This window comes from Chaetomium tenue (assembly GCF_020726465.1).
Source record: "Chaetomium tenue strain MPI-SDFR-AT-0079 chromosome Unknown F5144scaffold_3, whole genome shotgun sequence".
Taxonomy (NCBI): domain Eukaryota; kingdom Fungi; phylum Ascomycota; class Sordariomycetes; order Sordariales; family Chaetomiaceae; genus Chaetomium; species Chaetomium tenue.
Genome location: NW_027117331.1, coordinates 311,221 through 335,408, shown reverse-complemented (window position 1 = coordinate 335,408; position 24,188 = coordinate 311,221). Strand labels below are relative to the sequence as shown.

General features: G+C 55.6%; 7 protein-coding genes across 7 annotated transcripts; 4 read left to right on the top strand and 3 right to left on the bottom strand.

The window, feature by feature from the left end:
• Positions 1-1,045: 1,045 nt before the first annotated feature.
• On the top strand, positions 1,046-7,940 carry F5144DRAFT_644046 (BcPKS19, polyketide synthase; the record flags this gene model as incomplete). Its single annotated transcript, XM_066792834.1, has 7 exons — positions 1,046-1,373; positions 1,422-2,233; positions 2,287-2,350; positions 2,421-2,983; positions 3,014-6,232; positions 6,289-6,958; positions 7,018-7,940. The coding sequence occupies 7 exons, from the start codon at positions 1,046-1,048 to the stop codon at positions 7,938-7,940; spliced, it is 6,579 nt and encodes a 2,192-aa protein (XP_066644142.1).
• Positions 7,941-8,282: 342 nt separating this feature from the next.
• On the bottom strand, positions 8,283-10,037 carry F5144DRAFT_565617 (uncharacterized protein). The gene is made up of 2 exons (XM_066788504.1): positions 9,204-10,037; positions 8,283-9,140 (listed from the first exon to the last, which is right to left on the bottom strand). The coding sequence occupies exons 1-2, from the start codon at positions 9,752-9,754 to the stop codon at positions 8,711-8,713; spliced, it is 981 nt and encodes a 326-aa protein (XP_066644141.1). The 5' UTR covers positions 9,755-10,037; the 3' UTR covers positions 8,283-8,710.
• Positions 10,038-11,781: 1,744 nt separating this feature from the next.
• On the top strand, positions 11,782-12,650 carry F5144DRAFT_159280 (Clr5 domain-containing protein). The gene is made up of 3 exons (XM_066782518.1): positions 11,782-12,109; positions 12,172-12,385; positions 12,456-12,650. Exons 1-3 carry the CDS (start codon positions 11,889-11,891, stop codon positions 12,525-12,527), a joined length of 507 nt encoding a protein of 168 aa, XP_066644140.1. The 5' UTR covers positions 11,782-11,888; the 3' UTR covers positions 12,528-12,650.
• Positions 12,651-14,387: 1,737 nt separating this feature from the next.
• F5144DRAFT_591179 (ankyrin repeat-containing domain protein) lies at positions 14,388-15,437 on the top strand (the record flags this gene model as incomplete). Its single annotated transcript, XM_066790235.1, has 1 exon — positions 14,388-15,437. The coding sequence occupies one exon, from the start codon at positions 14,388-14,390 to the stop codon at positions 15,435-15,437; it is 1,050 nt and encodes a 349-aa protein (XP_066644139.1).
• Positions 15,438-15,675: 238 nt separating this feature from the next.
• Positions 15,676-17,147, bottom strand: F5144DRAFT_565613 (Metallo-dependent phosphatase-like protein). The gene is made up of 2 exons (XM_066788503.1): positions 17,126-17,147; positions 15,676-16,978 (listed from the first exon to the last, which is right to left on the bottom strand). The coding sequence occupies exon 2, from the start codon at positions 16,781-16,783 to the stop codon at positions 15,806-15,808; it is 978 nt and encodes a 325-aa protein (XP_066644138.1). The 5' UTR covers positions 16,784-16,978; positions 17,126-17,147; the 3' UTR covers positions 15,676-15,805.
• Positions 17,148-17,479: 332 nt separating this feature from the next.
• Positions 17,480-20,425, bottom strand: F5144DRAFT_529028 (P-loop containing nucleoside triphosphate hydrolase protein). The gene is made up of 2 exons (XM_066786896.1): positions 17,877-20,425; positions 17,480-17,802 (listed from the first exon to the last, which is right to left on the bottom strand). Exons 1-2 carry the CDS (start codon positions 20,250-20,252, stop codon positions 17,557-17,559), a joined length of 2,622 nt encoding a protein of 873 aa, XP_066644137.1. The 5' UTR covers positions 20,253-20,425; the 3' UTR covers positions 17,480-17,556.
• A 545-nt stretch (positions 20,426-20,970) lies between these two features.
• F5144DRAFT_619366 (uncharacterized protein) lies at positions 20,971-23,597 on the top strand (the record flags this gene model as incomplete). The annotated part of the gene is made up of 3 exons (XM_066791966.1): positions 20,971-21,433; positions 21,480-21,828; positions 21,929-23,597. 3 exons carry the CDS (start codon positions 20,971-20,973, stop codon positions 23,595-23,597), a joined length of 2,481 nt encoding a protein of 826 aa, XP_066644136.1.
• Positions 23,598-24,188: the final 591 nt, after the last annotated feature.

Below are 24,188 nucleotides of genomic sequence, written 5' to 3'. Positions count from 1 at the left end.
GAGAAACATGGATTGACTGTGCCGTTCACATGGTTCTCATATGCGAGAAGAATCCTACTCGGCTCTGGCAGCCCGGCCTTCGATTATATAAAGCCCCCAGTATCTCCCTCGCTACTCTGGATCGCGAAACTTGAGTTGTAGTACTCAAGACCTCTGCGGTTTCTCAGACTCATTCAACATCAACCTTACTCCGCTGAAGTTCAACCCTCCTCTATACCTCCGTCCAGCATGGCTAGCCTCCCGTCACTCCTGGCCTTTGGGTCTCAGACAGGATTCCCATCTGAGCAGGCCCTTCACGAGGTTCGCCAAGAGCTGGTAGACAATCCCCGGCTCTCTGCTCTGAAGGAGGCAGTCGACAACTTGCCACCAACACCTGCGCCATCTCAAGCAAGCAATGGATCCAAGACGGCGGTTCCTTGCCTTTCCAAGAGAGCAAGGCACCGAGCCACTCTGCCCTTGCGGTCACCGTCCTGCTTCACATCACGCAGTACACTCGCTACCTCGGACAACTCGGCAAAGACTCGCACCGCGAGGTCCTGGCCAGCACCAACGGCGGTGGAGGAATCCAGGGATTCTGCGTCGGTTTGCTGAGTGCCATTGCCGTGGCAACCTCAGAGAGTGAATTTGACATCGGTGCTTCCGCCGCTGTCGCGCTTCGCCTGGCCGTGTGTATTGGAGCCTACGTGGACCATGATGCCCTGGACGATGAGATTCTGGCCGTTGCCCTGAGATGGAGAGACGGATACGTTCAGACTAACGTCGAGGACATCATCCGGTCCATCCCTGATGTAAGAAAACACCGAGTCCCTTTTGCTTTCCGTTGAAACGGCCTCGTTACGCAAGCACAGTTTTAGCATGTTCTAATTGTCATCGCTAGGCGTATATATCGAGTGTCAAAGACGATGCGAGTGTCACTGTGACTCTCAAGGCCGCCTACCGTGACAATCTAACGGAGACGGCGAGTGAGCACAAGCTGCGCACGAAAGAGGTCCCTGTCTACGGCCGGTTCCACACGGCCGGCCACGCCGGTGCGGTGGGCAAGCTCATGGAACTGGTCAAAGTCTCCGGGAAGCTGGAATTCCCGGATGCAAAGGCACTGCGCAGCCCCGTCCGCAACACCGCCGATGGCAAGATTATCACGGCGGGCTCGTTGACTCGGGTCGCCCTGGAGAACGCCCTCGTGAACCGGGCTGACTGGTACACCACCGTGGCGTCTTCGGTCGAGCAGCTTCCCAAGTTCAACCGAACCGTTGCTGTTGCGGGATCCGGAGGCTGCATTCCGGCATCTCTCGTCCAAGACGCGCGCCTTGACATCCTCAGCCTGGGCGACTTCCTGGAGGCGTCGAAGCCGAAGCTGAACGGCCGCGCCAGTGGTACCATCAATGGCATTAGCGGTAGCCACGACGGCGAGGAGTCGGCAGATTTGTCCCAGTATCCCTCCCATTCGATCGCCATTGTTGGGATGGCTGGGAGATTCCCCGGCGCGGACTCGGTCGATGAGCTCTGGGATCTGATCCTGGAGGGCAAAACCATGGTTCGGCCTGCGCCTGTTGAGCGGCTTGATCTGCCGCACACCGGAGACCATGCGAAGACGCAATGGTGGGGGAACTTCTTGAACGATCCCGACGCCTTTGATCACAAGTTCTTCAAAAAGTCTTCCCGCGAGGCCGTCGCGTGGGATCCCCAACAAAGAATCCTGCTCGAGGTTGTGTACGAAGCATTGGAGTCTGCGAGCTATTTTGGCCCTTCGGCGTCTTCGGAACCGCTCGACTACGGCTGCTATATTGGTGCGGTCATGAACAACTACTATGACAACCTCTCTTGCCACGCCGGCACCGCCTACGCCACGGTTGGAACGTCCAGATGCTACCTTAGCGGTTGCATGAGTCACTACTTTGGATGGACCGGCCCGTCCCTGACGATCGATACCGCGTGCTCATCTTCCCTGGTTGCCATCAACACAGCCTGCCGAGCCATATGGTCCGGCGAATGCTCTCGGGCCGTTGCTGGGGGCACCAACGTCATCTCGAGTCCCTTTGACTATCAAAATCTCGCAGCCGCCGGCTTTCTGAGCCCCTCTGGGCAATGCAAGCCGTTCGACGCTGATGCTGATGGTTATTGCCGAGGCGAAGGCGTGGCCGTCGTGGTTCTCAAGCCGCTCGCGGACGCCGTTAAGGAAAACGACAATATCTTGGGCGTCATTGTCGGGTCTGCCGCGAACCAGAATCACAACGTTAGCCAGATTACGGCGCCGCACTCGGGCTCGCAGGTCAAGCTCTATCAAAGGTCATGGAGCTCAGCGGGGTGAAGCCAGAAGATGTCTCTTATATTGAAGCCCATGGAACTGGAAGTGAGTCACAGCCCTGTCCCCATCATCCATTACTTGCGTTTATGAAGACTCACACTTTGTTTCCGTGAAGCTGGGGTCGGTGATCCTATCGAGGTCACCAGTATCCGCGACGCATTCGGCGGGCCTAAGCGAGATTCCGTCCTCCACTTCAGCTCTATCAAGGGGAATATCGGTCATACCGAGGCAACTGCTGGTGTCGCTGGTCTCATCAAGGTTCTCTTGATGATGAGACATCGAAAAATAACGGCGCAAGCGAGCCACAGGTCCCTGAACCCCAAGATCCCAGCGTTCGACGAGTACCGTATGGAAATTCCCCGAGAGATCATGCCCTGGCAGGCCCCCACCCTCCTGTCCTTGGTCAACAGCTACGGTGCGGCTGGCAGCAACTCGGCCGTGATGCTTCGCGAGAAGCCATCTTCTCGTTCCGCCGCACCCACTAATACTCCACGACTTTCCAGATACCCGCTTTTCATCTCAGCCGGCTCTGCCAACAGCCTCTCTCAATACAGCAAAAAGCTGTTGAGTTGGCTCAAAAAGGCCGAGGCTGAATCTGAAGCGGATCTTCTACCATCAGTCGCCTTTCATCTTGCCGACAGAGGCAACCATCAACTCCCACACGCCGTAGCCACGACGGTAAGCTCGGTTAGAGACCTTGAGATCAAGCTCGAAGAAGTCGCGGGTGGCTCAAGCACGATACTAAGCACAAGCACATCGCCAGCGTCCCATCCCGTGGTGTTGGTGTTTGGAGGCCAGGAGAGCGACTTCATTGGTGTTTCAGAGGATGTCTACTGGTCATCACTGGTGTTCCGCAATCACCTCGACTCTGTTGACAGGCTTCTTGTTTCGGTCGGATTGGAGAGCATCTTCCCCACCGTGTTCGAGTCCACGCCGCCGGGCAACCTGGTGACTCTGCACTCAGCTCTTTTCGCAGTCCAATATGCCTCGGCCAAGGCGTGGATCGACTGCGGGCTCAAGGTCGACGCGGTCGTTGGGCACAGTTTCGGCCAGCTCACGGCACTGTGCATCTCCGGTGCGCTTTCGCTCGCCGACACGCTGAAGTTGGTATCGGGGAGGGCTTCCCTCATGCAAACGCACTGGGGTCTCGAGCCAGGTTCCATGTTGTTTCTGCAGGCCGATCGCAAGACGGTCAACGGAATCGTCGGTACCTTGATTGATGCTGGCCTCTATGCAGAGATTGCGTGCTACAACGGTCCCACAAGCCATGTTGTCGTGGGTTCTTCCGAGGCCATCGAATTCCTACAGCGGCACGTTGCCGACACGCCTCACCTTCGGACTTCCGTCCGCACCCAGAAGCTTAATGTCACCAATGGTTTCCATTCACAGTTCACGGAACCCATGCTGGCACATCTCGCATCCCTCGCCGAAGAGCTGGAATGGCGGCACCCGAACATCCACCTTGAGACAACCGATGAGTTCCAGAGCAACTCGGAGCCCGACTTCCGCATCGTCCCACAGCACACAAGACGACCTGTCTTTTTCCAACAGGCCATCGAAAGGCTTGCCGCTAAATTTCCCCAGTGCACATGGATTGAGGCAGGACGCGGCTCTTCGGTCATGAAGCTCGCCAGGGGTTCTGTGGCAGACCCGCAGGGGCACACATTCCATTCTCCCCAGTTAACATCGGCTAAGGCGCAAGAGTCACTCGTCGACGTCACTGTAGAGTTGTGGAAGAAGGGATACGCCATTCAATACTGGCCTTTCCACAGAAGTCAGAAGTCAGGTTACGATGCTCTCAGCATCCCTCCCATCCAGTTTGAAAAGACCCACCACTGGCTCCCATTCCGGGCAAGAAGCGCACTAAAGGAACAAGAAACAGCGAAGGTGGTGAAGGAGGAGGAGCAAACGCATGAGCTTCTAACCTTGATACACTCCAAGGACAAGGCCAACAGCCTGGCAGTGTTCCAAATTGATCCGCACGCAGAGCGTTTCAAAAAAATGCTGGGCGGCCATGTCATGGGCGGACAGACCCTTGCTCCGGCGTCGCTGTACTTCGAGGTTGTTGCCCGCGCAGCCTTGTTACTTCAGGATGATACGCAGGGGACTACATACGTGCCGACCGTGGACGACCTGCACATGAGGTCGCCGATCGGTCAAGACACCAACACCAGCATCTCACTCGTGCTTACGAAACTCAACGACGCCCCGCCTACCTGGTCATTCTCTATCACCACCCGGCCCGCCGACGTCCCGAGTACAGAGCCATTTGAGGTTTCCACCGGCAGGGTTTGTCTCAAGAAGCGCGATGACGCCCAGCAGGCGCGAGATTTTGAGCGCTATGAGACCCTGACGGGTCACCGTAGATACGAAGAGGTCCTGAATCACCCCGACGCCGAAACGATGCAGGGCAGCCACATTTACCGAGCCTTCAACACGGTCGTGTTTTACGACAAGCCTTTCCAGGGCATCAAGCAGGTGGCCTGCGTGGGCTCCGAAGCAGCCGGCAAGGTGAGGATTAGGCCAGATCCAGAAGACCCGGCCGACCAGCGGCTTGTAGACACACCCATGACCGACAGCTTCATGCAGTTCGCCGGATTCTTGGTCAACTACTTCAACAACCCGAGCACCGAGGACGTACTAGTCTGCGGGAAGATAGAGCACATTGCGCTGGGCGGGTCGTTCGATCCCGACGCCGGGGAATGGCTGGTGTATTCGACCATGAGCGAGGGTGGGGAGACGGATGCTTGGTCCGACGCCTACGTTTTTGACGCCAGGACGAAGAAGATGGTTATGGCCGCGTTCGGGTTCCGCTTCTCAAGAATGTCCCGCACTCTACTCGGTCGGATCCTGAAGAGTGTCAACAAGTCCGCCAATACGTCCAAGAAGACACCGGCCAAGGATGATGACCTCCCCGACGATATCCATGATAATTCCGTTCATTTGCTTGGCCAACCTCAGAACGCTGCGACTGCACAGGTGCGGTCAGCGAGGCCGGTCGGAAAGCGCCGAGAGCTCCTCCAGATCCTGTCCAACGTCACAGACGTCCCGGTTGCGGAGCTCAGAGACGACTCGAGTCTGGACGATCTCGGAATCGATTCTCTCATGGCCACCGAGGTGCTCAACGACATTCGTGCAGGCCTGGGTCTGACCATTGACCTGCCCAGCTTCCTGTTTTTCCCGAATGTGGGCGCCCTAGCGGCCTACGTCGATGACAAGCTAGGGGTTGGCACGGGGGGCGACGACATCGATTCAGGGGTTTCAGACGTGGGGACCGAGGCGTCCAATAACAAACCAGGAACAGCCACGCCGGCATCCATCGTATCAGTGGACGAGCCCAAGCCCTCCAAACAAGATGTTCCGACCTTGATATCAGCGCGTGATGCCTTCGAAGAAACCCGGCTGAACTACGACCAGCACGCCAAGACGACGCAGGCAGTCGACTTTTGGGAGGACGCTTACCAGCACCAGGCACGCCTCGTCGAGGCCTACATCGTCGAAGCCTTTGCGGAATTGGGTTGCAAGCTTGCAAGCCTCAAGCCTGGTGACCGTGTCCCCGTCGTTGAATCCCACCCGAAGCACAGACAGCTCGTGCACCAGCTCTACCGCGCCCTAGAGGACGGCGGCCTGATTACCAGAAGCCCCTCTAGCGGCGCCGATGACATCAAGTTCACCCTGACCGCGGCCCCCCTCGACCCCACCCCCGCCGAGACCATCTACCACGAGATCATCGACCTGCACCCCCAGCACGCCAGCGTGCTCAAGCTCGTCCGCGCGGTGGGCTCCGAGATGGCCGCCTGCCTGCGCGGCGACAAGGAGGGCATCCAGGTAGTCTTCGGCAACCGCGAGACCAAGCGCACGCTCGAGGAGATGTACGAGTTCTGGCCGCTGCTGCGCACCCCGGCCCTCGTCCTCGGCGACTTTCTCGTCAAGGCGTTCCGAACTCGACAGGCGGCGCGAGTGAAGGCAAAAACGGGGGAAAGTTCCGCATCCTCGAGATCGGCGCCGGCACGGGCGGCACCACGCGGTACATTGTCGACCGGCTCCGGCGGGAGGGCATCGAGTTCGAGTATGTCTTCACCGACCTCAGCGCGTCGCTGGTTAACGCCGCGGCCAAGGGGTTCAAGAACAAGGACGGGCTCGCCTTTGATGTTTTAGATATTGAGCAGGAGCCCAAGGAGGAGTACAAGGGCGCGTTCCACGCCGTCATTGCCACCAACTGCATCCATGCTGCGCGCGACCTGGAGGTGTCGCTCAGACACGCGAGGCAGATGCTGAGGGAGGACGGGGCGCTGGGGCTGATTGAGATCACGCAGAACATGTACTGGCTGGACATTGTGGTCGGGCTGTTTGAGGGGTGGTGGGTGTTTGAAGACGGGAGGAAGCATGCGCTGGCGGATGAGAGGCATTGGGAGAGGAAAATGAAGAGTGCCGGGTTTGGAGACGTCTCGTGGAGCGATGGGGCGAGCCCGGAGGCTAAGACAGTGAGGGTCATTGCGGCGTTTCCTGGCCAGGGCGAGGCGGTGCCGGAGAAGCCGGTGAAGGCGGCCATGGAGACTGTCGTCTACAAGAGAGTTGGGAATCTGGACATCCACGCCGACATTTACTACCCATTGGAAGGTGAGGTGCCGTCGGATAGAAAGTTGCCGGTTGGTAAGTGAGCATCGCCTTTGCCCATTTTGGTTTCAACTCCTGGTAACTGACCATATTAGCGTTGATGATACACGGAGGGAGCCACATGCTCTTTAGCAGAAAAGACATCCGACCCGCCCAGACGCGCCTCTTGCTTAGCAAAGGCTTCCTACCCATCAGCCTGGACTATCGTCTTTGTCCTGAAGTTCCCTTGATAGAGGGAGCCATGGTTGACGTTTGCGACGCTCTCGATTGGGCTCGTAACCAGTTGCCCGGAATCAAGCTGCCGAACCCTGGGCTACAGATTGACGGAACTCGAGTGGCGGTAGTCGGTTGGTCTTCGGGCGGTCAGCTGGCCATGTCACTGGGCTGGACGGCGCCGCAGCGTGGACTGCGTCCTCCTGAGGCCATGATTGTCTTCTACGCCCCGACAGACTATGAAGACAAGTGGTGGCAGAACCCGATCCAACCTAACGGTGCTCCTTACAAGGGGCAGCAGTACAACGTCCTCGAGGGCGTCCGGGACGAGCCAATTACCAACTACGACATGGTAGGAGCATGGGAGGAGCCCATCGCGGATCCGCGCAGCTGGCATGACGCGCGCTGCCGCATCGTCCTCCATATCAACTGGAAGGCTCAGACGCTTCCCGTCATTCTGAAGGGATTGCCGAGCATCAAAAACGCTGCAAAAGAGACTGGAGTGGAGGACTGGAGCAAGCTGGCGCAGCCATCTCTTGACACCATCAGGGCTGCCAGCCCGCTCGCCCATATCCAAGACGGGAGTTACCACGTACCGACATTTTTTATCCACGGCACGGCTGATGATTTGATTCCGTGGGAGCAGAGCCAGAGGACGCATCAGGTCATGGCCGAGCAGCACCTGGCCACCGAATTGGTGCTCCTTGACGGGGCCCCGCATATCTGTGACTTGAGCAGTGATCCCCAGTCGGATGGATGGAAAGCCGTTCTCAAGGCGTATGACTTTCTTGCTTCACATGTCTAATACCTGGGTGCGGCGTTTGGGTTTGTCTTATCGACTGGCATTGCATATGAAGGACGAGCATGTGGTGTAAATCTTGACCTACAGGCTACAGCTAATAAAACTTGGCTCTACTGTTCTCTGAAGCCTAGACCGGGACATTTGGAAGGGTTATTGCCGACAAGAAGGATAGCTCACTAGTTCTTAGTGTTATTGTAGTAGGGGACGGCTACTCGACTACATTTTGCGGGCTCGGATCCCGTCCCCTGTTCCTGTTCGGAATGTGAACAAACTGTGTGCGACCCTCGATACTCGGTACCGGGTTAGCCCGCTTATACCGTCGTAGCCTCCCCCCTCCCCCCCCCCCCCCTTGACTCCCATGCTGCCCATATGCTGTGTGACTGTGACAGTTAAAGGCTTCTGGGTGAGCCCAGAGGTTGCCACGTGGGATTTGCATGTCCCAACGAGCAAACCACGTGCAGGATTCCTCTTACCGGGTTACTCGGCACCTCGGACATAAAAGAAGAGATGCGTATCAACCTCACTACTCAATCAAGTTAATGTGAACAATTCTATCTCGCGTGACGCATCAATCATTAATACCCGATCCAAGTGCCCAAAACAGTACTCCCCTACGCCAATCAACAAAAGCCGGCCATGCCTGTGTGACTGTCTGTCCGTTTTAATATCAACTTGAAGGTATCATCCGCAAATCATATCCAGAAACAAAGCAATCCAAAACCCTACCCAAGATCATGTACTCCCGCTTGTCATAAAGCCCACTCGGTTCCCGCCTATGAACACTTCGTTGACATCTCCTCAACCGTCCCATCCTTTCTCCAAGCCCCCCGCCAAAGGAACACCCGTTTGAACGGTATATTGTTCTTGGTGGCGTGCTTCCTCTGGGGCATGCAGGCGTACCCAGTCTCCGTTGTTTTGTTGGCACAAAAGGTCACGCAGGCATCCAAGTCGTTGGGGATCCAAATCCAGCTTGTGGCATCGAACCCCAAATCGTAGAAGCCCTCGTCCCAGAATATGGGGGACGCTTTGCCCTCAAAATCATTGTCCTCATAGGCTTGGAGCGCGTACCCCTTGTAGGTCCTATCCGTTTGGTTACTGAGGAATGAGATGGTCGGCGTGGGCAGGTCGGGGCCCCTGGAGGTGGTTGAGGATGGTGTGGGAGTGGTGGTGGTGCTGCCGGTGCCGGTGCTGGTGCCGGTTGCGCTGCTGGTCATGTTAGCTAGGGTCAATCGCACGGGGGCTATGGCTGCCATGATGAAGACTCACCTGCTTGATGACGCCGAGCTCGTTTCGGCTGGTTCGGCGCCGTCTGACGACCCCTGCCTGGCGGCCATGGACCCGCCCACGCCGCCACCGACGGCCGCCCCCACGACTACGAGCGCGACAATCACGGCAATAATGATAAAGAGGCGCTTGCGGAGACCGCAGATCCGCTTCTCGGGCGCCGGCGGCTCGCTACCAACATATGTCTGCTGGTCGTCGCCAGGAGGGAACGATTGCCACGGCAGGGCGCTGTTGGGGCTCATCATGCTGACCGAGTGCTCGGCGTCGGTCCATGGTTGGTGGCTTTGGTACCCGGGCGAGGGCATCCCTTGCACCCCCGGCGTCTGCGGGTCGTGTGGAAATTTTGGCGCGGTGTCGTAATACACTGGATACTTGTCTGTCTCCATGTAGTGGCGTGGCTGAGCGAATTCTGGTGATGAATCAGGCACTACTTCTGGCAGCGGCGTTGAGCTCGCCATTGGCGGCCGCTGAACCGCCTCTGGCAGGTTCTCGTCGGCCGGGCGCCCCCCCATCTCGAACGGTGGCTTCCCCATATCGAGTAACGTCAAAACGCTTTCTCAATCCGTCCTCGTCGTCTGGGGTCTAAGTACCAACTGTATTCAGATCCGGGGTATGTGGGTTGTGGCGTCCGATGGGGATCGCACCGAGACGCAAATAGTCTTGGTGGCGTTCGACTTTCTGCGAGTTGGGGAATCCCAACGTTTTGAGCGCTATTGATTTGATATCGGAGGATTCGTCTGGGTCTGGGGACCACAGCCCAGGCCTTCCCCTCGCACAGCAGTACCTTTTGTGGCGGTTCGGCAGGGGCCCTGAGGGTAAGACGGCACAGGGATCATCCGCGGCAGTGCCTCCATCTGGGAGGGCCTATGACCCGAGCTGCACAGCTTCTTCGCGGTAGGGTTGCAATTACAACTCCTTGGCTTAAGCATACAATCACCAGCTCGCGCCCTCATTTGTCCCCTGACGGACCGCGGAGAAAGGTCGCACCAATCCGACCCCCCGTTTAATCCGTCATTTCCTTGCTCTGCAGCCAGCGCCGTTCAGCTTCAAGCCCGCCACTTGCCAGCGCAAGACTGCGATTACCATGCTGACATCAATGTCAAACGTTGTTCATTTAAAGCCGTCCCTAGGGCTGAAAATCCCTGCGGCGTCAATCCGTCGAGGAAGCCTCGTCGCAATGTATGTCAGGGACGAGGGTTCGGGCGGTTGGACGATTGGCCGCCCTGAGTCGCCGGGTGGTGAACAAGCAAAATCCCTCGTGCGCCTTGCTGGGATCGGGTTGTTGATGTAACCCTCGAAACTTCGAAGTCCCAAGTTCCAAGCGCGGCTGCGCAGAGGTGCGGAAGTGGGGTCAAGATTAACTCGGTAAGCTTTTGTGGATTAGGTAGGGCCCATTTATTCTTTACCTCCAGCTCAACCTTCATTCAACCACCAGTCATTGTTGAAGACAGTTGCCATCTAGTCGTCGTCCCAATGCGGATCCGGCAACAGAACGCCCTTGGCGAGTTGTTCAGCCAATCTCACGCATCCTTGCAGCCAGTGGTTGCGATCTTGTCAACTTGCCAGCGAAGGACGACGGCGCATGGGTCCGATTACAGGACATGACTGCTAATTCTCAGACAAGATGCACGTATCTGTTCTCCAAGTTACAACGAAGTAGGATACCTATAACAAACTTCAGACATCGCAGCTCCAGTTCACTCCAAACGACTATGCTCCAACCCCATCGCAACCCACCGGGCCACCCCGATCCTTATTCGCTTTTCTTGAACGCCTCATCAACCCAATGCATGTGCCATGGCTCATCTTTCGCCGTTTCGGTTAACCAACGCTCCAACATTGGCGCCGCCGAGGTTGCCTTGCTAGAGGACTTCGTTTTGTTGAGATTCCCACCACTAGAAAGTGATGATACATGTCCGGTAGACAACGAACAACCTTGCATGCTATCGTTCAAGCTTTCGCAAGGCAAAGACTCAGGCTGTTGGGGTGTTAGTGTTAGTGGTCCTGATGAATCCATGGCGTGAAAAATACAGGAACTTATGGTTATCCAGGGTAATAAAATGGTATACTTGCGTTGTTTGCCGCGTCGTGCGTGTCATGTTTCGAACACTCAATCATGATGATCTAGCTCAGGACTGGATACCTATGTAAATTAGGCCCATGTACATGCAGCCAAACGGAGAAGCAGCGCTGGGGTGCCTTGTAACTGACGATTGGGGGGAAACAAACCCATTACTGCCCACCGGGATCACCTCCCTTCAATAGGTAAGCTACCCTAGGCAAGGTACCTTTATATTTCATCGTCAAGTGCTCTCTTGTAAACTTTTGGTGGACTGTTTCTTGGACTTTTGATGCACTTTTTGGTGTACTTTTTGTATGGTACCTTTTGCTGTACTTTTTATGGGCTTTTGATTGGACCATCACTACCCACGGCGCTGCCTAATTGCCTAACGAACTTCAAATCTCATGCGAATGTGCCTTATGGCCTGATGGACTTTGCGCGGCTTGTGGCTGCCGTGTTGTTGTCTGGTGTGTTCGGCGCCCGGTAGCCTTGTGCTCCATTACAACGAACTCGGAACATGAACGGCATGGTGCGCGATCCAACTCTACCCGCTCCAACCTCGCCCGCCAGTGTATGCAAACTAAGCCTTTTGTCGGTCCTAGTCCATGGAGATTTCTAATAATTCTGTTACACACTACACTGCCTTGACCTGGCTGAACCGATCTTATTCTCACCGAAACATGGCTGTTGCGTCACGCCGGTCCAAGTACGGTTCTTTGAATTGGGGCGAGCATCAACCTCTGCTGAAGCAGCTATACCTGGACGAAGATAGAACCCTCAGGGATGTAGCGAAGATTCTGAAGGATGAATACAGGTTCGCGCCAAGGTAGGAGTGGTCTGTTTGGCGGTTGGTACTTATTGGGTTGATAAGAACTAAAAGTTCCTTAGCATAAGCGCATACAAACGTCAGTTTGCAACGTGGGGCTGGCGTAAGAACTCCAGTACCCAAGTTGCCCACCCTGTGGGACGCAGTACCAGAAAGCGTCAGAGCGAAAGCGGAAAAGATACCGGCCTCGGGTTGGGAGGTGCGCAATTCACATCAACCGGAATTGAGCAAGTCGCCGCTCTTCGAAGTTTGAAGAGAGCCTGGACGACGCCCATGGTGAGTGGTATGTACCTAATGTTTGTTGTTTTAAATTGACCATTCTGTTATTGACGGGCCAAATTCATAGACAGCAGATCGGCAACCCCTGTTGGCATCATTTCTACGACACCAAGAGCCTCGACTGAAGCGACCGTTCTAAACGTGGCACAGGACTTCCGCCTAGATCATACAAGCACCGATCCCTTCGAAATAGGCCAGGGGACTGGTGCCTTGGCCGATGGTCAGGATGTGGCTTTTGTTGCCATCCCCAGTAATTCCGGCAGCTCAACCAGTACGTGGCCCCCGGGCTTCCGATATGAGTTCCACCTCTTTAGGTATATAGTTGAAGACTTACTGCTGATGCACTCAACTCTCTAGGCATGCCAGAGCTTGAAGCTCAGCTCACCAATGAATTCCCATCCCCAGGAATGGCCGCCATGCCTTTGGAATTCCCTCTGGACGGTTTAGACTTTGGGACCCCTCGGTTTCCTCATGAACTTCCATCATTTGGAGAGGTCGACATGCTCCCGGAGCTTTCCCCGTATTGTGTTGATACCCGTACCCCTCGGGTTACCGACGAACTTCTATCATTTGGAGGCGCCTACCCGCGAAGCTTTTGGTCATCACCCCCTCCGCCCATCGGCCTCCCTGATCGTCTTACAGCCCGACCTCCGTTCTCATTGCACTTTAATGGGAGCCCTTGGTCTCTTTTCCGGCGCACTATTTACGATCTTATCCACTCTACACATCTTGACTCGTCAATACTTCCCTTGCAAATACTAGATGGACTCACTTTTGGAGCCGTCCAAGCGTCCTCTTTGGAGCAAAGTCTCTCGGTTTACCTTCCGGTCGATGAGACGCGGAATTCGCAGTTGATTCCGTCCTTCTCAGGAGGCTCTTCCATCGGCCAACTCATAGCCGTGTCATTCGGCTTGATCGCGAACGGGGCCTGGCTGGACTAGAACTGAAGTGGCTGTTGGCGGTCATGAAGAACCATGCTCCCAGAACCCTTCTGAGACGGCTTCTAAGCATTGAAACCTCAACGGCTCATACGGCCTCAGAGATGCTTCTCAAGGACGTTGTTAAGAGGGGTGATCATGAAGCCCTAGATTTTCTTCTTGACATTGGAATCCGCCAAGAACGCTTGTCGGGGGTTGAGGGTGGGGTTCTCTTACAGACCGCCGTCAACCGTGGCCGTTTAGGTATGGCCAAACGCATTGTACTGGCTGGCGCGGATCCCAATGGAAGAGACGGTGAATGGACGCCACTGCTTTCTGCAGTTGAAATGGAAGATCTGGAGTTCCTAAAGATTCTACTGGAGGCGGGTGCCGAGGTTGACCGCCCCTATCGAGACTCTCACGAAACGGCACTCTCGGCCGCAGTTGAGAACAATAATGTCTCTTGCGTATCAATGCTGCTTGAGAGTGGAGCAACAGTTGACACGGCCACGATACCAGACAACCAAGGTTGGGATGGGTCGGACTGGTCGGGCCCATTCATTCCCGTGCTCGATTACGCATACCTAATGGGCTACGAGTACACTGAGACGTATCGGCTACTCCTCGCACGAAGCTCGACACACAAAAGTCACCTTACTCTTAGCGGAATAATCAGCGCTGCCCGCGCTGGCCGTCGCCAACTCGAAGCCTATTTAGAGCAAAGAGCGGGTGATGATGATGATGGCAGAAAGCGGACGACGCTCCTGGAAAACGCATTAAGCAGCGCTATCCGCCACAACAGCGACGACATGGCTATAGATGTATTGCTCGACTTCAACGTTCATCCCGACACTCCTACATTGGAGTATGAAGACGAACTCCCCCTCATCCAAGCGATTCGGGACATCCACCTGGTGGGGCGTCTCATAGATGCGGGCGCAGACATCAATAAACCCGCGGTTATAATCTCGGCTACGAGCCGCCAGGAGACCCTCAGCTCTCTCAGGTATTTGATAGCGAGTGGGCTCGACCTTCAAGCTGTGGGATCAATTGGGCTGGGGGAAGCTATCTGGGAAAACAACATGGATGCCGTGAGGCTTCTGCTTCATTCCGGAGCCCCCGCCGCGGGTTATGACAGTGACGGGTGGTGTCTCGTTGCTGTTGCCGCATGCACCAAAAACCGGCTCGCGCTTCGGCTTTTATTAGAGCACGGCGCCGATGTCAATGGTGTAGGACGTGATGGCTCGCGCGCTATCCATCAGGCGGCTTCTAGGGCGGATTTGGAGATCGCTAAAATTCTAGTAGAGAACGGTGCTCTTCTCGATTTCTCCAGTCTCCGTGGCAATCGTTTTGGTACAGTCTTGGAACAATGGGCATCCTGTGCAGCGGAGTTACAGATATCAGAGTTTTTCAGCTATCCTTTAGAGAACGGGGCGCCGGTCAACGCCCCGGAAGTTATCCGGGGAGCCCTACGCAGGAACTCGTTGTTGACCATACTGCTCCTAAGGTCCGCCGAGGATGATCTTGTCCGTCTAGTTTTGAGCAAGGGGGCCCGCGTCAATGAGGCCAAGCTCCCACACACATCAGGGGCACGAACACCAGTTCAAGCCGTGGCTGAAAGGGGCAGGCTTGATCTTGTCAGGGAGCTGCACAAAAGGGGCGCGGGCATTAACGCTCCCGCGGGTTTGGACTTAGGGAGGACCGCCCTGCAGGCTGCCTGCAGCGCACAACGAGCCAACATGGATTTAGTTGGCTACCTCCTCGACAATGGCGCCGATGTCAACGCCAAAGCTGGTTTCGACGGCGGATTGACCGCCATCCAAGGGGCTGCAATGCAGGGCAACATCAAATTGGTTGCTCTGCTTCTGGACCGCGGAGCCGACTTGAACGCGGAGCCTGCTGTCAAGAATGGGCGGACGGCATTGGATGGCGCAGCGGAGCATGGCCGGCTTGACATGGTTCACCTACTGCTTAGTGCTGGGGCAAGATGTGAACGCGCGGGGTTGTCAGGCTATGACAGCTCTATCGAGCTTGCGAAGAAGGAGGGCCGCTGGGAGGTTGCGGATTTACTCGCAAGAGCCGGGTTCGCATCCAGGGATGAGAACATGTACTGGGGTGAACTCGGTACTTGACCTGGGGGAGTATTTCGCTTTTCTAGACCAGGGTAATGGTGATAGCATGAGGTTAGTGTCAGGTTAGTGGGACTTCAATCATAGGATCTCCATTAGTTAAACTAATAGTGTGTTTGGTCTCATAAAATACGATGACTTGTGGGCGTTTGGTATGGAGGGTGGATGTAAGAAAAGATTTGCAAGCTTGACGTTCGATCAGGACTACTGTGGTGCAACATCGTTTGTATTACTCGATGAAAGCAGCATCGGTAGGAGCACTTCACTTTCCAGTTTGCCCTACATCAAGCGAAGCGCACTCGAGCTGCTCAAGGTTCGCGGCGATTGAGAACAGGGCGGGAACCTGGCTGGGAGATGTTGATGTTCGTCTATTATACAGCCACACCGAACTCAGGATCAAACGCTTCTCCATTCATTACTTTCCCGCCTTCTCTCGGACGCATCGGTCTACCCGGAAGCACATATCCTCGCTGGTTAGAGGCCAAGTCAATCCCGTTCCGCGACAGCCGCGATGAGTAGTGCGTGTGCCCGAAAACCCAGTTCTTGACGCCTTCCCATCCCTCTTGTTGCACCAGATCCGTAGCGAAGGCCCGATTCACAGGGCCGTTGACTTGATCCGGCCGTGCTGTCCCCTCGATACACGGCGCGTGGTGGGTGGCGATGAGAAGACGCCTCTTGGGCACGCTGGCTTTGACCTGTTGCGCTTGTTCCCGGAGCCAGGCCACTTCCTCTTCGTGAGTGGCGTTGTGTCGCTGTGCGGTCCATTGGTCGATCATTCTAAAGTCATTGATCTTGGCCTCAACAATGCCATACTGCACTTCTGGGATGGCGGACCACATGGTGCACCCGAGGATGGTCAGGTCAGAGTCGGGGTCATCCCACTTGGCGCGATGCAGTAGCACTAATCCGCCCGACAGCGACGGTTCCTGGCTGAGGCGTCGCGCCTCGTCGATCGTGGATTGATATCCTAAACCGTAGAACTCGTGGTTTCCGAGGACCAAGAAGACCTTCTTGTAACGTGACACTTGGGATTCTAGAAAACTGCGGTATTCGTCATAGTCGATCATGCGGCCGATATCTCCCGCTAGGATCAGGAACGGTACGGATGCAGGAAATTTGAACGTCGAATATTGTTTCCCCACCTCAAGGTGCAAGTCTGAAAGAATTTGAACCTGGCATCTGGGATTAAGGTGCTGGCTTAGTCTGCTGAAGAGCCTGCGCATCTTCGGTGTGGTCGTTGGCGAAGTCAGAATCCGGCGCATTGAAAACATAAGCGAAAAGCCGTGACGAAGCAGAGGGCGACGGTAAAAATTGGGATTGAAGGGAGTCATATAACTGGCCATTCCCATTGTTTAATGGTAATGACGAAGTTGGCGATGCCAGCTTTTACCCCTAATCAAAGAATCAGCGAGAGCGTTTTTGTTGAAAATTTGAAATTAGGATTAGGGCCAGGATGGCGGCAGTAAATTGAAGCACGGGTAGGTATGATCAAGTGCCGTCATGCCTGTTTACAGAGAGGTAGGCACGCACGGCCCAAGAAAAGCCTGGGGGCGACTCGTCAGCCGCCAGGAGTTCAGATCCACTGTTCTTCAACCCCGAACCATTATTTTGTACTCCACTGCGCGACCTTTCAACCCGAAAAACGCTTCACGCTTTCGTTCAGTGACCTCTGTTGGCTGGAGACATCTTACCACATTTGACATGACTAAGACTCCAGTCACTGGCAGTTATTCTTGTGTAGGTTGAGGTGGTTAAAGGAACGGGGATGGACTCGGGGAGGCTGCCGATGTACAGCTTGGCCAGGAGGCTCGAGCTGGAAACGGCGACCTGAAGCGCCCCCGTTCGGAGGCCAGGAGGCCTCCTCTCTTTGCATACGTAGACTCACCAGAACGCATCGTTTCTTGATTGTTGGTAGGGGTTTTTCACCCGGCCCGGGAGGGCACGGTTTTCCTGTACACTAAATAGCAGAGGGTCCGGCACGCCCTAGGGCATAGCGGAGTATGAATAATAATTATTCTTGTGTAGGAGTCTTCATAAGCGTCCCTCTCAGTTTATCTATTTCTCCGCAAGGCGTATCCAGAAAACTCCCAGGTTGTCAGAGGAGATTGAACAGTAGACGCGGTCAGCCTACGTATCCGTCGTTGTATGAGTTCAGAGTTTTCAGCGCCTCCTTCAGCGCCGCCAGCTCGTCGTTGTCCTTTTCACGCTCCATGGCATCTGACGGCCTCTCCCCCGCGATCTTCTCGAGCAGTGACGCTTCTGCCTCGACAATGTGGGCCTGCGTGAGGATGGCGCTCGGCAGCTCGTTCAGGATGCCATTTTCGACTACGAGGGCATTGACGTAGCCGACAAACGCCATCATACTCGTCTATTCGATGACCTGAGTCAATATTGCTCTTCTCTTATTGGTTCAAAGGAAAGCGCGCGAACCGCGTTACTCACCTCGTAGTACATGTCAGCGTGGAGGATCAAGCTTGCCGCATGTTGTAAGTTTACCCTCAAAGCTCGCTGGGTTTTGGTCCCGTCCCCGCTTCCTATACGGCGAGACGCCCTGTCGGTCAGCTTGTCGAATAAACTGCTAGCAGCCTCAACGCCACGAAGCAGGTCTGGTCGAATAAGTCCGGCGGCCAGCGACACGCTCAAATTCCGGCCTAGCCAGGCCGCAAACTTATCTAGTACTTTGCGCAAAATATCCGAGGCGTTGAGACCATCCAAAGATCCCAGATTCTCCGCCAACCAACTGCACAAGGATTGAAAAACCGGACGTAGACTGCTTGAGACGGTGGCTGACTGTTGCCGTATATGGTGGGCATCAAGGAAGCTATCGTAAAATCCAGTATTGCCCCTCGCATGACATTGAAGAACGTTTTTAAGGGTGCAAGCCGCCGCCATTTTCAGCAATTTGAGTTTTGGGACGACGATGTGGGCGCGCAAGGCCAAACGGACATGCTCGTTAGGGCAGGCGGCGGCGAGGGCAACCTGGATAAACTCGTCGACAAACCTCCAAACCGCCGCGAGGTGCTGCTCGGAAATCGCCGCCCACTTTCTAGACTGGTGCTCAAAGAGGCCGTGGTACGACGTCTCGCTCGCCGCGCCGCTGGGACCGCGCCCCCCCCAGTAGACACTTTGCGTCGCCACCCATATTTCGAATGCGCCGCGCTCAACAACGTCTGGTACGGCGGGCGTGTAATACTGCTCCAAGATAGCTTGGGTCGGAAACGTTTCCGCAACCTCTGCCTCGCTGCTCTTGCTGGACGGGTCATCTGCCTCGGAGCCGTCTCGGGACTGGTCTCGGGGGGCACCGCCCCCGCCGTCATTGTCTTCATTCTCGCTCTGGCCACCGCCGGCCGTGAGTTCCTCCCCATCTTCGCCTTCGCCGCTGTCATCCCAGTTTTCTCCGTCGGATTTGTCCCCCTCTTCCATGATCACCGTAGTCTTCCCATACTTGCCCATTGTGGACGCAAAGGCCCTATTGAGGGCCCTAACCGTGGCACGCAGGTTTCTGTCTCCGGCCTCGCTCCCCTCACTCCCATATGCTGGGAAGAAGTGTTTTTCACAAGTCTCACCGACTCTGTGCGGCTCCTTACAGTTATTTTGGTAGATCCCCAGGCACGCCTGCTGCATATATGTTTCAAAAATATTGGCGATAGCGTGGAGATATTGCAGACGAGCCCGATCCGTGTTTCTCCCCTCACCGTGGGCCACCACTCGGGCATTGGCTCGCCCGATTCTGGTCTCGACCTCAGAGATGAGGCCAGGAAGAGAGGTTTTTGTATGGAGCCAGAATCCCTCTTTGATGGTTGCCTTGAGTGCACTGATGCCCCTCTGAGAATCCGGCACGCCCCGCCAGTCCGGTTCGTTGTGGAAGAACTCCGCCTCCCCAACATCCCTTTGCTCCAAAGTCTCGCCCCGCTCGTCTTTAGCCTGGTTCTTGACCACGTGCCATCGCAAGATCTTCAAGTCAGACGAGGTAAGAGAACCGTTCAAGATCCTCACGTACTCCTCGTGAAACTGGACGCGGTCGGGGTTCGTAATCACCCCTATCACCCGGTCCGCAAGACTCGGGTCGCTCTTGGCAATGTCTTGAATGAACCCGGGTGCGAGCTGACTGTGCAAGCTGCCCCCGGCGTTAACCACGAGCAGGACCAGATTTCGCTTGTTCTTCACGTGTTCCTTGGCAAGCATCTTCACTGTCTCCCTGCCTTCCTCGCCCTGTTCGTTGCTCGCCACCTGGAAGATACCGGGTAGGTCGATGAGGTTGACCAGTGGCAGGTTCGGTCCCTGTTTCTTGACCACCAAGACGTCGTCGGTAAAGCCTCCAGAGACGCCCCCGCCTGTAGGTGACGGCAGCACTCCCAGCTCGCGGGACGCCTTTGTCATCAATTCGGCAAACCCGTCCGGGCTTGACAGTCGCTCGTGGAACTGAAGCAACCTTGCACGGTCGTCGTCAGAGCGTGACTTGCCGGGCTCGATCGACAGCTCGGTCCGTTCCGTGACGGCGCGCCGCATGATGAGCTTCGTTGGAAAGCGAGTGCAGAGACCAGCATGGACGGGAAAGTGAAAACGTCCAATGGCTTCGAGAACAGAGCTCTTGCCGCAGCTCTGGTCGCCGACCACAACCAACTGGGGTGGCTCGAGGCGTTCAGTGCCGCCGAGCCGGGACAGCTGGTCGAAGACGTCGAACAAGGCGACTTGTCGTTCGTCGATTAGGTCCTGGGTCCCGTCCATCCTGGATTGAGCCCACTCCGTGGAACCGGTATTGCTGGTGTTTATGGCCTCGGCGGTTTGCCCGAACATCCCAGGGACGACGCCGTTCATGGTGGCGGCAAAGGGGGTTCAAGGAGGTTGTTTGAAAGTTAATTGATAACTCTGCACTGATAAAAAACAAAAGAGGAAACTGGGGACGTTGAACGGATGAAAGTGGACCAGTGTGAAAGGGGGTTGTGGATCAGGGAAATGTCATTGTGAACGGGGTCTTTGCTGTGATATTTGTAAACGCAACGAACCCCCCCCCCCCCCTCGGGACTGTCACTATTGACAGAACGAAGCCTCGCCGTTGAATTGAAACCCCTGGACCGGTGCAAAGGTAAGAGAATGCCCCGTCTCGAGCAGCCCCGCCACACGTGGCCCTATGAGCGGTCCGTCATGCACGATTTGCGTAGGATACTGAACAACCAAAGATACCGACACGGGAGGTCAGGATACTTAGGATCGGACCATTCATGGTCAAGTATCAACCTTTCGTGTTGCACAATACCACAGCCCCGATGTTGGGCATCATCCATTCATAATTCGCATTCGTCAACAAGGCTTTGTGGGTCTGCCTCCCGAACCAGTTCAATCCAAGTTCCCAAGCAATCCGCCACATCATGTTGCAGATGCAACTTGACTGTTTGCCTAGGTAATGAGGCCATCTGAGCTCGTAATCCAAGTTGAGCGACAATTCAATATACATGGCCACGAGGTTGAAAAGGCTCAGGTCTGGCATAAATAGATGCCCGATCAACCAGTTCTGTATCTCATTGCTCACCATTGAATGCTTCGCTGTCTTCCCGCCACCAACACATACTCAACCATGCAATCCGAATTCGACCAGGTTCCCGTCTCGAATGGCTTCTCTTCTGAACATTTATCTTTCATGATGGCCGACTTGCCCCCTTTTCTCATCCATCCCTCTCAGTCTTTCACCCACCTTGATACTTCCCTCATGGTATTTTCCAGGCAGCCGTCCGTGTTTGACGAGGACGACTTCTCTGAAAGTCTCATGGGCCTGCAGGCGGAGGGGAACCCACATTCCAGCAATGCCACACACATCTCGCCAGCCCTTGTGGCTTTTCCCTTCCACACTCCCTCTACCAGCCCGCCAACCACTGTCCTATCAGCCACCTGTGGTTCCCAATTGTTTTCTGTTGGTGACAGCAATACGGCCAACTTCCTCAATGTTCCTCACAACACCGGTGAGGCCTTGTTGAAGGCTGAAATGGTTCCCGCCATCACTAGTGCACCCATGGAGTTCCTGCGCCCTCGTGAGTGTTTTCACAGCAGCTCGCGGTTCTCGACTCCCGCTCATTGATATTCCAGTCGCTCCACGTCCCGATTCACAAGTCTCGATCAATGCACCCATTATTGCAGTCACTCCCCGAGCTACGAAGCAACAGCAGCACGCCCGTAAGGTCGACCCGAGAGTCCCCTGGGCTCCAGCGGCAAGAAAGACGAAAGAGCCTAGAGCCGGTACGACACAACCATCCTCGAACAACCCGCACGAGGCGAACAAACAAGCTCGAATCGACTGGACTACGTGGACGGAGACCATCACCCATTTCTACCTTGTCGAAAACCATACGGCGAAGGAAGTTTCGTTCGAGATGTGGGCTTTGTATGGGGAACAGGTTGCGTAAGTCCCTGCCAGCCTTCACCCCACTCTGGTCGCTCTTCTATTTTGCCTGGAAGAAACGCTGATGTCCTGTTGTCCGGTATTATGGCCGTGCCTGTAGACCGAGAACCTTGTCTGGACGTTTTGTCAAGAACCAAAGAAGCGAGGATGAAATAGAGCCCAAAAAGCGTGTGCGAGCAGCATCATCCCTGAACCACGCAAAGGAGGCTCTCTCTGTCTTTCTTTTCACCGCCAACAAACGGTTAATCGCAAAGTTGCGTCAAGCTCGTATCAGTCCCAGGCCATCTGGCGAAATGGAGCCATACGCTTGCCAGCACGCCATGCTCCACGCCATCGACTGCCTTGTCAAGAAATCCTTCGACACATCCAGATCAAACGCAGCCGCAACTTTAACCGCTGAGGGTTGCTCGCCCTCGTGGCAGCTGGTGTCCGACAAGTGCGACGGTCTCGTGGCAGTCATTTCTGGCCAAGCACCGCTGGGCAGCAAGATACTTTTCCTTCTGGGCCAACTGCGCCAGGCGCTCGACCGCGCGGTTTCCACCGCTCACCATGATCCAGGATTCCCGATTATGATCTGGCGAACCTGTATGACCCTGCTAAGTGTGCGGTTTCCCGGCCGGACGAGTACCAACCGTTCCACCTTCCTCCGGGTGTTCCTCCATTGGCTGAGAAGCTCGTTTCGGGCCACGCTGAAAAGCCCAGCAGACAATTTGCTTACTTTAGTCGAGTGTTTAATCCGCGTGATGAATTCTTCGGAACCGTACCATTTCATTGCGACACTTGGCATGGGCTGCGGGAAGACGATGGACATGGTCGCGGGGATGGTTGGCCATGCTCATCCGGTGTTGCTAACCATGGGAACCTCGTGCGCCAGGTACTGGAAGAGAGATTTCTCCATCAACCGCAACCAGTTTGAGAGGCAGTACAAGCCACTGGTGGATCGAGTCGTCAAGAGCCTCCGGCCTACGCGGGCAGATATTGCCGCGCTCCACGCCTACACGCAAATCCAAGTCGACAGCAAGGCGGAGTCAACTGCTTGGTATGCGGCGCACTTGCGGATTCACACGCTAGACTCTTGTCGCACAACTTTGGAGCGGAGGTCTTTAAGATATGGCCAAGCCGCCCGCGGGCTGGCTTTCTCGAGCGAACTTCTCGTTGTCTGCCAGCTCGACCCAGTGATGGGCAAAGCCGACGGCGGATTTGACCGAAACAAGTTTGGGGACGCGCTCCAAGCTGTGACGGAGACGATCGAAGTACTGCGCAAAGGCAATCTCGACTGCCTGGTGAGCGCTGCCCACCTTTCTAAGCGGCTGTCCATCTGGTACAAGTCGTACTACCCCGGGGACACGATTAAGAGCAAAAGTCATCGCCTCAAGGGTCCACATACCACAGACGAAAGGAAGCGGACGGCCGCAATCATGGCCCAGATTGGGGAGCCGCCGGTTGCGCTTCCCAAGTTCCGCGACCCTAAGCACAGGCCCAATACGCGGTGGCGCCGGAAGAGACAGGCTGACCACCAGTTTGTCCTGTCGGAAACCGGAATGGAGGGCCGGATTCAGGACGCCAATAGCGTGGACTACAAGACTTCGTCTCCCGGCGACGAGCGGAGGCAGAAGAAGACCAAGACGCCAATCCAGGTCGAGGCAGAGCAAGTGCCCTGGGTCCGCCGGCGATGTTGGCATTGCACAGAGACGTTCCCGTCGCGCACTGCCCTGTTCCGGCATACCAAAAACGGTTGTGCTGAGCGGCATCCGTGGACCATGGACTAGATGAGCAATCTGGAAATGTCCTGCATTCCTAAACTTGAACTCGAAGGACCGACGACCCGGCACGGAAGGCGGGCTGTGGCTTTTTTGACCCATTGTGGGTTTGGGAAATGGGCAAATCGTGTCGATGGCGGAAAGAAAGTAACATCCATGACATAATGTATTAAACGGAGGTCACAGGGTTGGGTTTCAGCTCTTCACAAATCGCCGGAAATAGGTAAGCTGAAAGATCGTGACTTAACTAATCCCGTTGATTTAAACTTGCTTTAACCGTTAGTTACAGCCGCCCCTCTATTGAAAGGCAACAAGCCTTTGGCTGAAGATCAAGCGGGCGATGTCAGGCTGAATCCCGGGACATGTGATGTTGCTATAGGCTTACGGGACTACTTGTTTACACGGGAAGTCCCGGAGGTTCTGACGCCTGCCTGCGAGTGTGGCGAGGGACGAGAGACTGCCGAACACCTGGTAGTGTGGTGTTTGGCCCCACCGTTGACTCGAAGATGGGAGAGAACTGGAATTCGGACACGACGGGACTTTTACTCAGTTCTACACTGTATCAATCCCACGACTGCACGGCTTGCGAGGAGGATCCTC

Coding starts and splice junctions, on each gene's coding strand:
- F5144DRAFT_565617 (XM_066788504.1), bottom strand. CDS start 9,754: ATGGGGAAGCCACCGTTCGAGATGGGGGGGCGCCCGGCCGACGAGAAC. Junction 9,141..9,203: donor AGCTCGGCGTCATCAAGCAG/GTGAGTCTTCAT, acceptor CATGACCAGCAG/CGCAACCGGCACCAGCACCG.
- F5144DRAFT_159280 (XM_066782518.1), top strand. CDS start 11,889: ATGGAGATTTCTAATAATTCTGTTACACACTACACTGCCTTGACCTGG. Junction 12,110..12,171: donor GAATACAGGTTCGCGCCAAG/GTAGGAGTGGTC, acceptor AAAGTTCCTTAG/CATAAGCGCATACAAACGTC. Junction 12,386..12,455: donor GAGCCTGGACGACGCCCATG/GTGAGTGGTATG, acceptor CCAAATTCATAG/ACAGCAGATCGGCAACCCCT.
- F5144DRAFT_565613 (XM_066788503.1), bottom strand. CDS start 16,783: ATGGGAATGGCCAGTTATATGACTCCCTTCAATCCCAATTTTTACCGT.
- F5144DRAFT_529028 (XM_066786896.1), bottom strand. CDS start 20,252: ATGAACGGCGTCGTCCCTGGGATGTTCGGGCAAACCGCCGAGGCCATA. Junction 17,803..17,876: donor ACGCTGACATGTACTACGAG/GTGAGTAACGCG, acceptor GTCATCGAATAG/ACGAGTATGATGGCGTTTGT.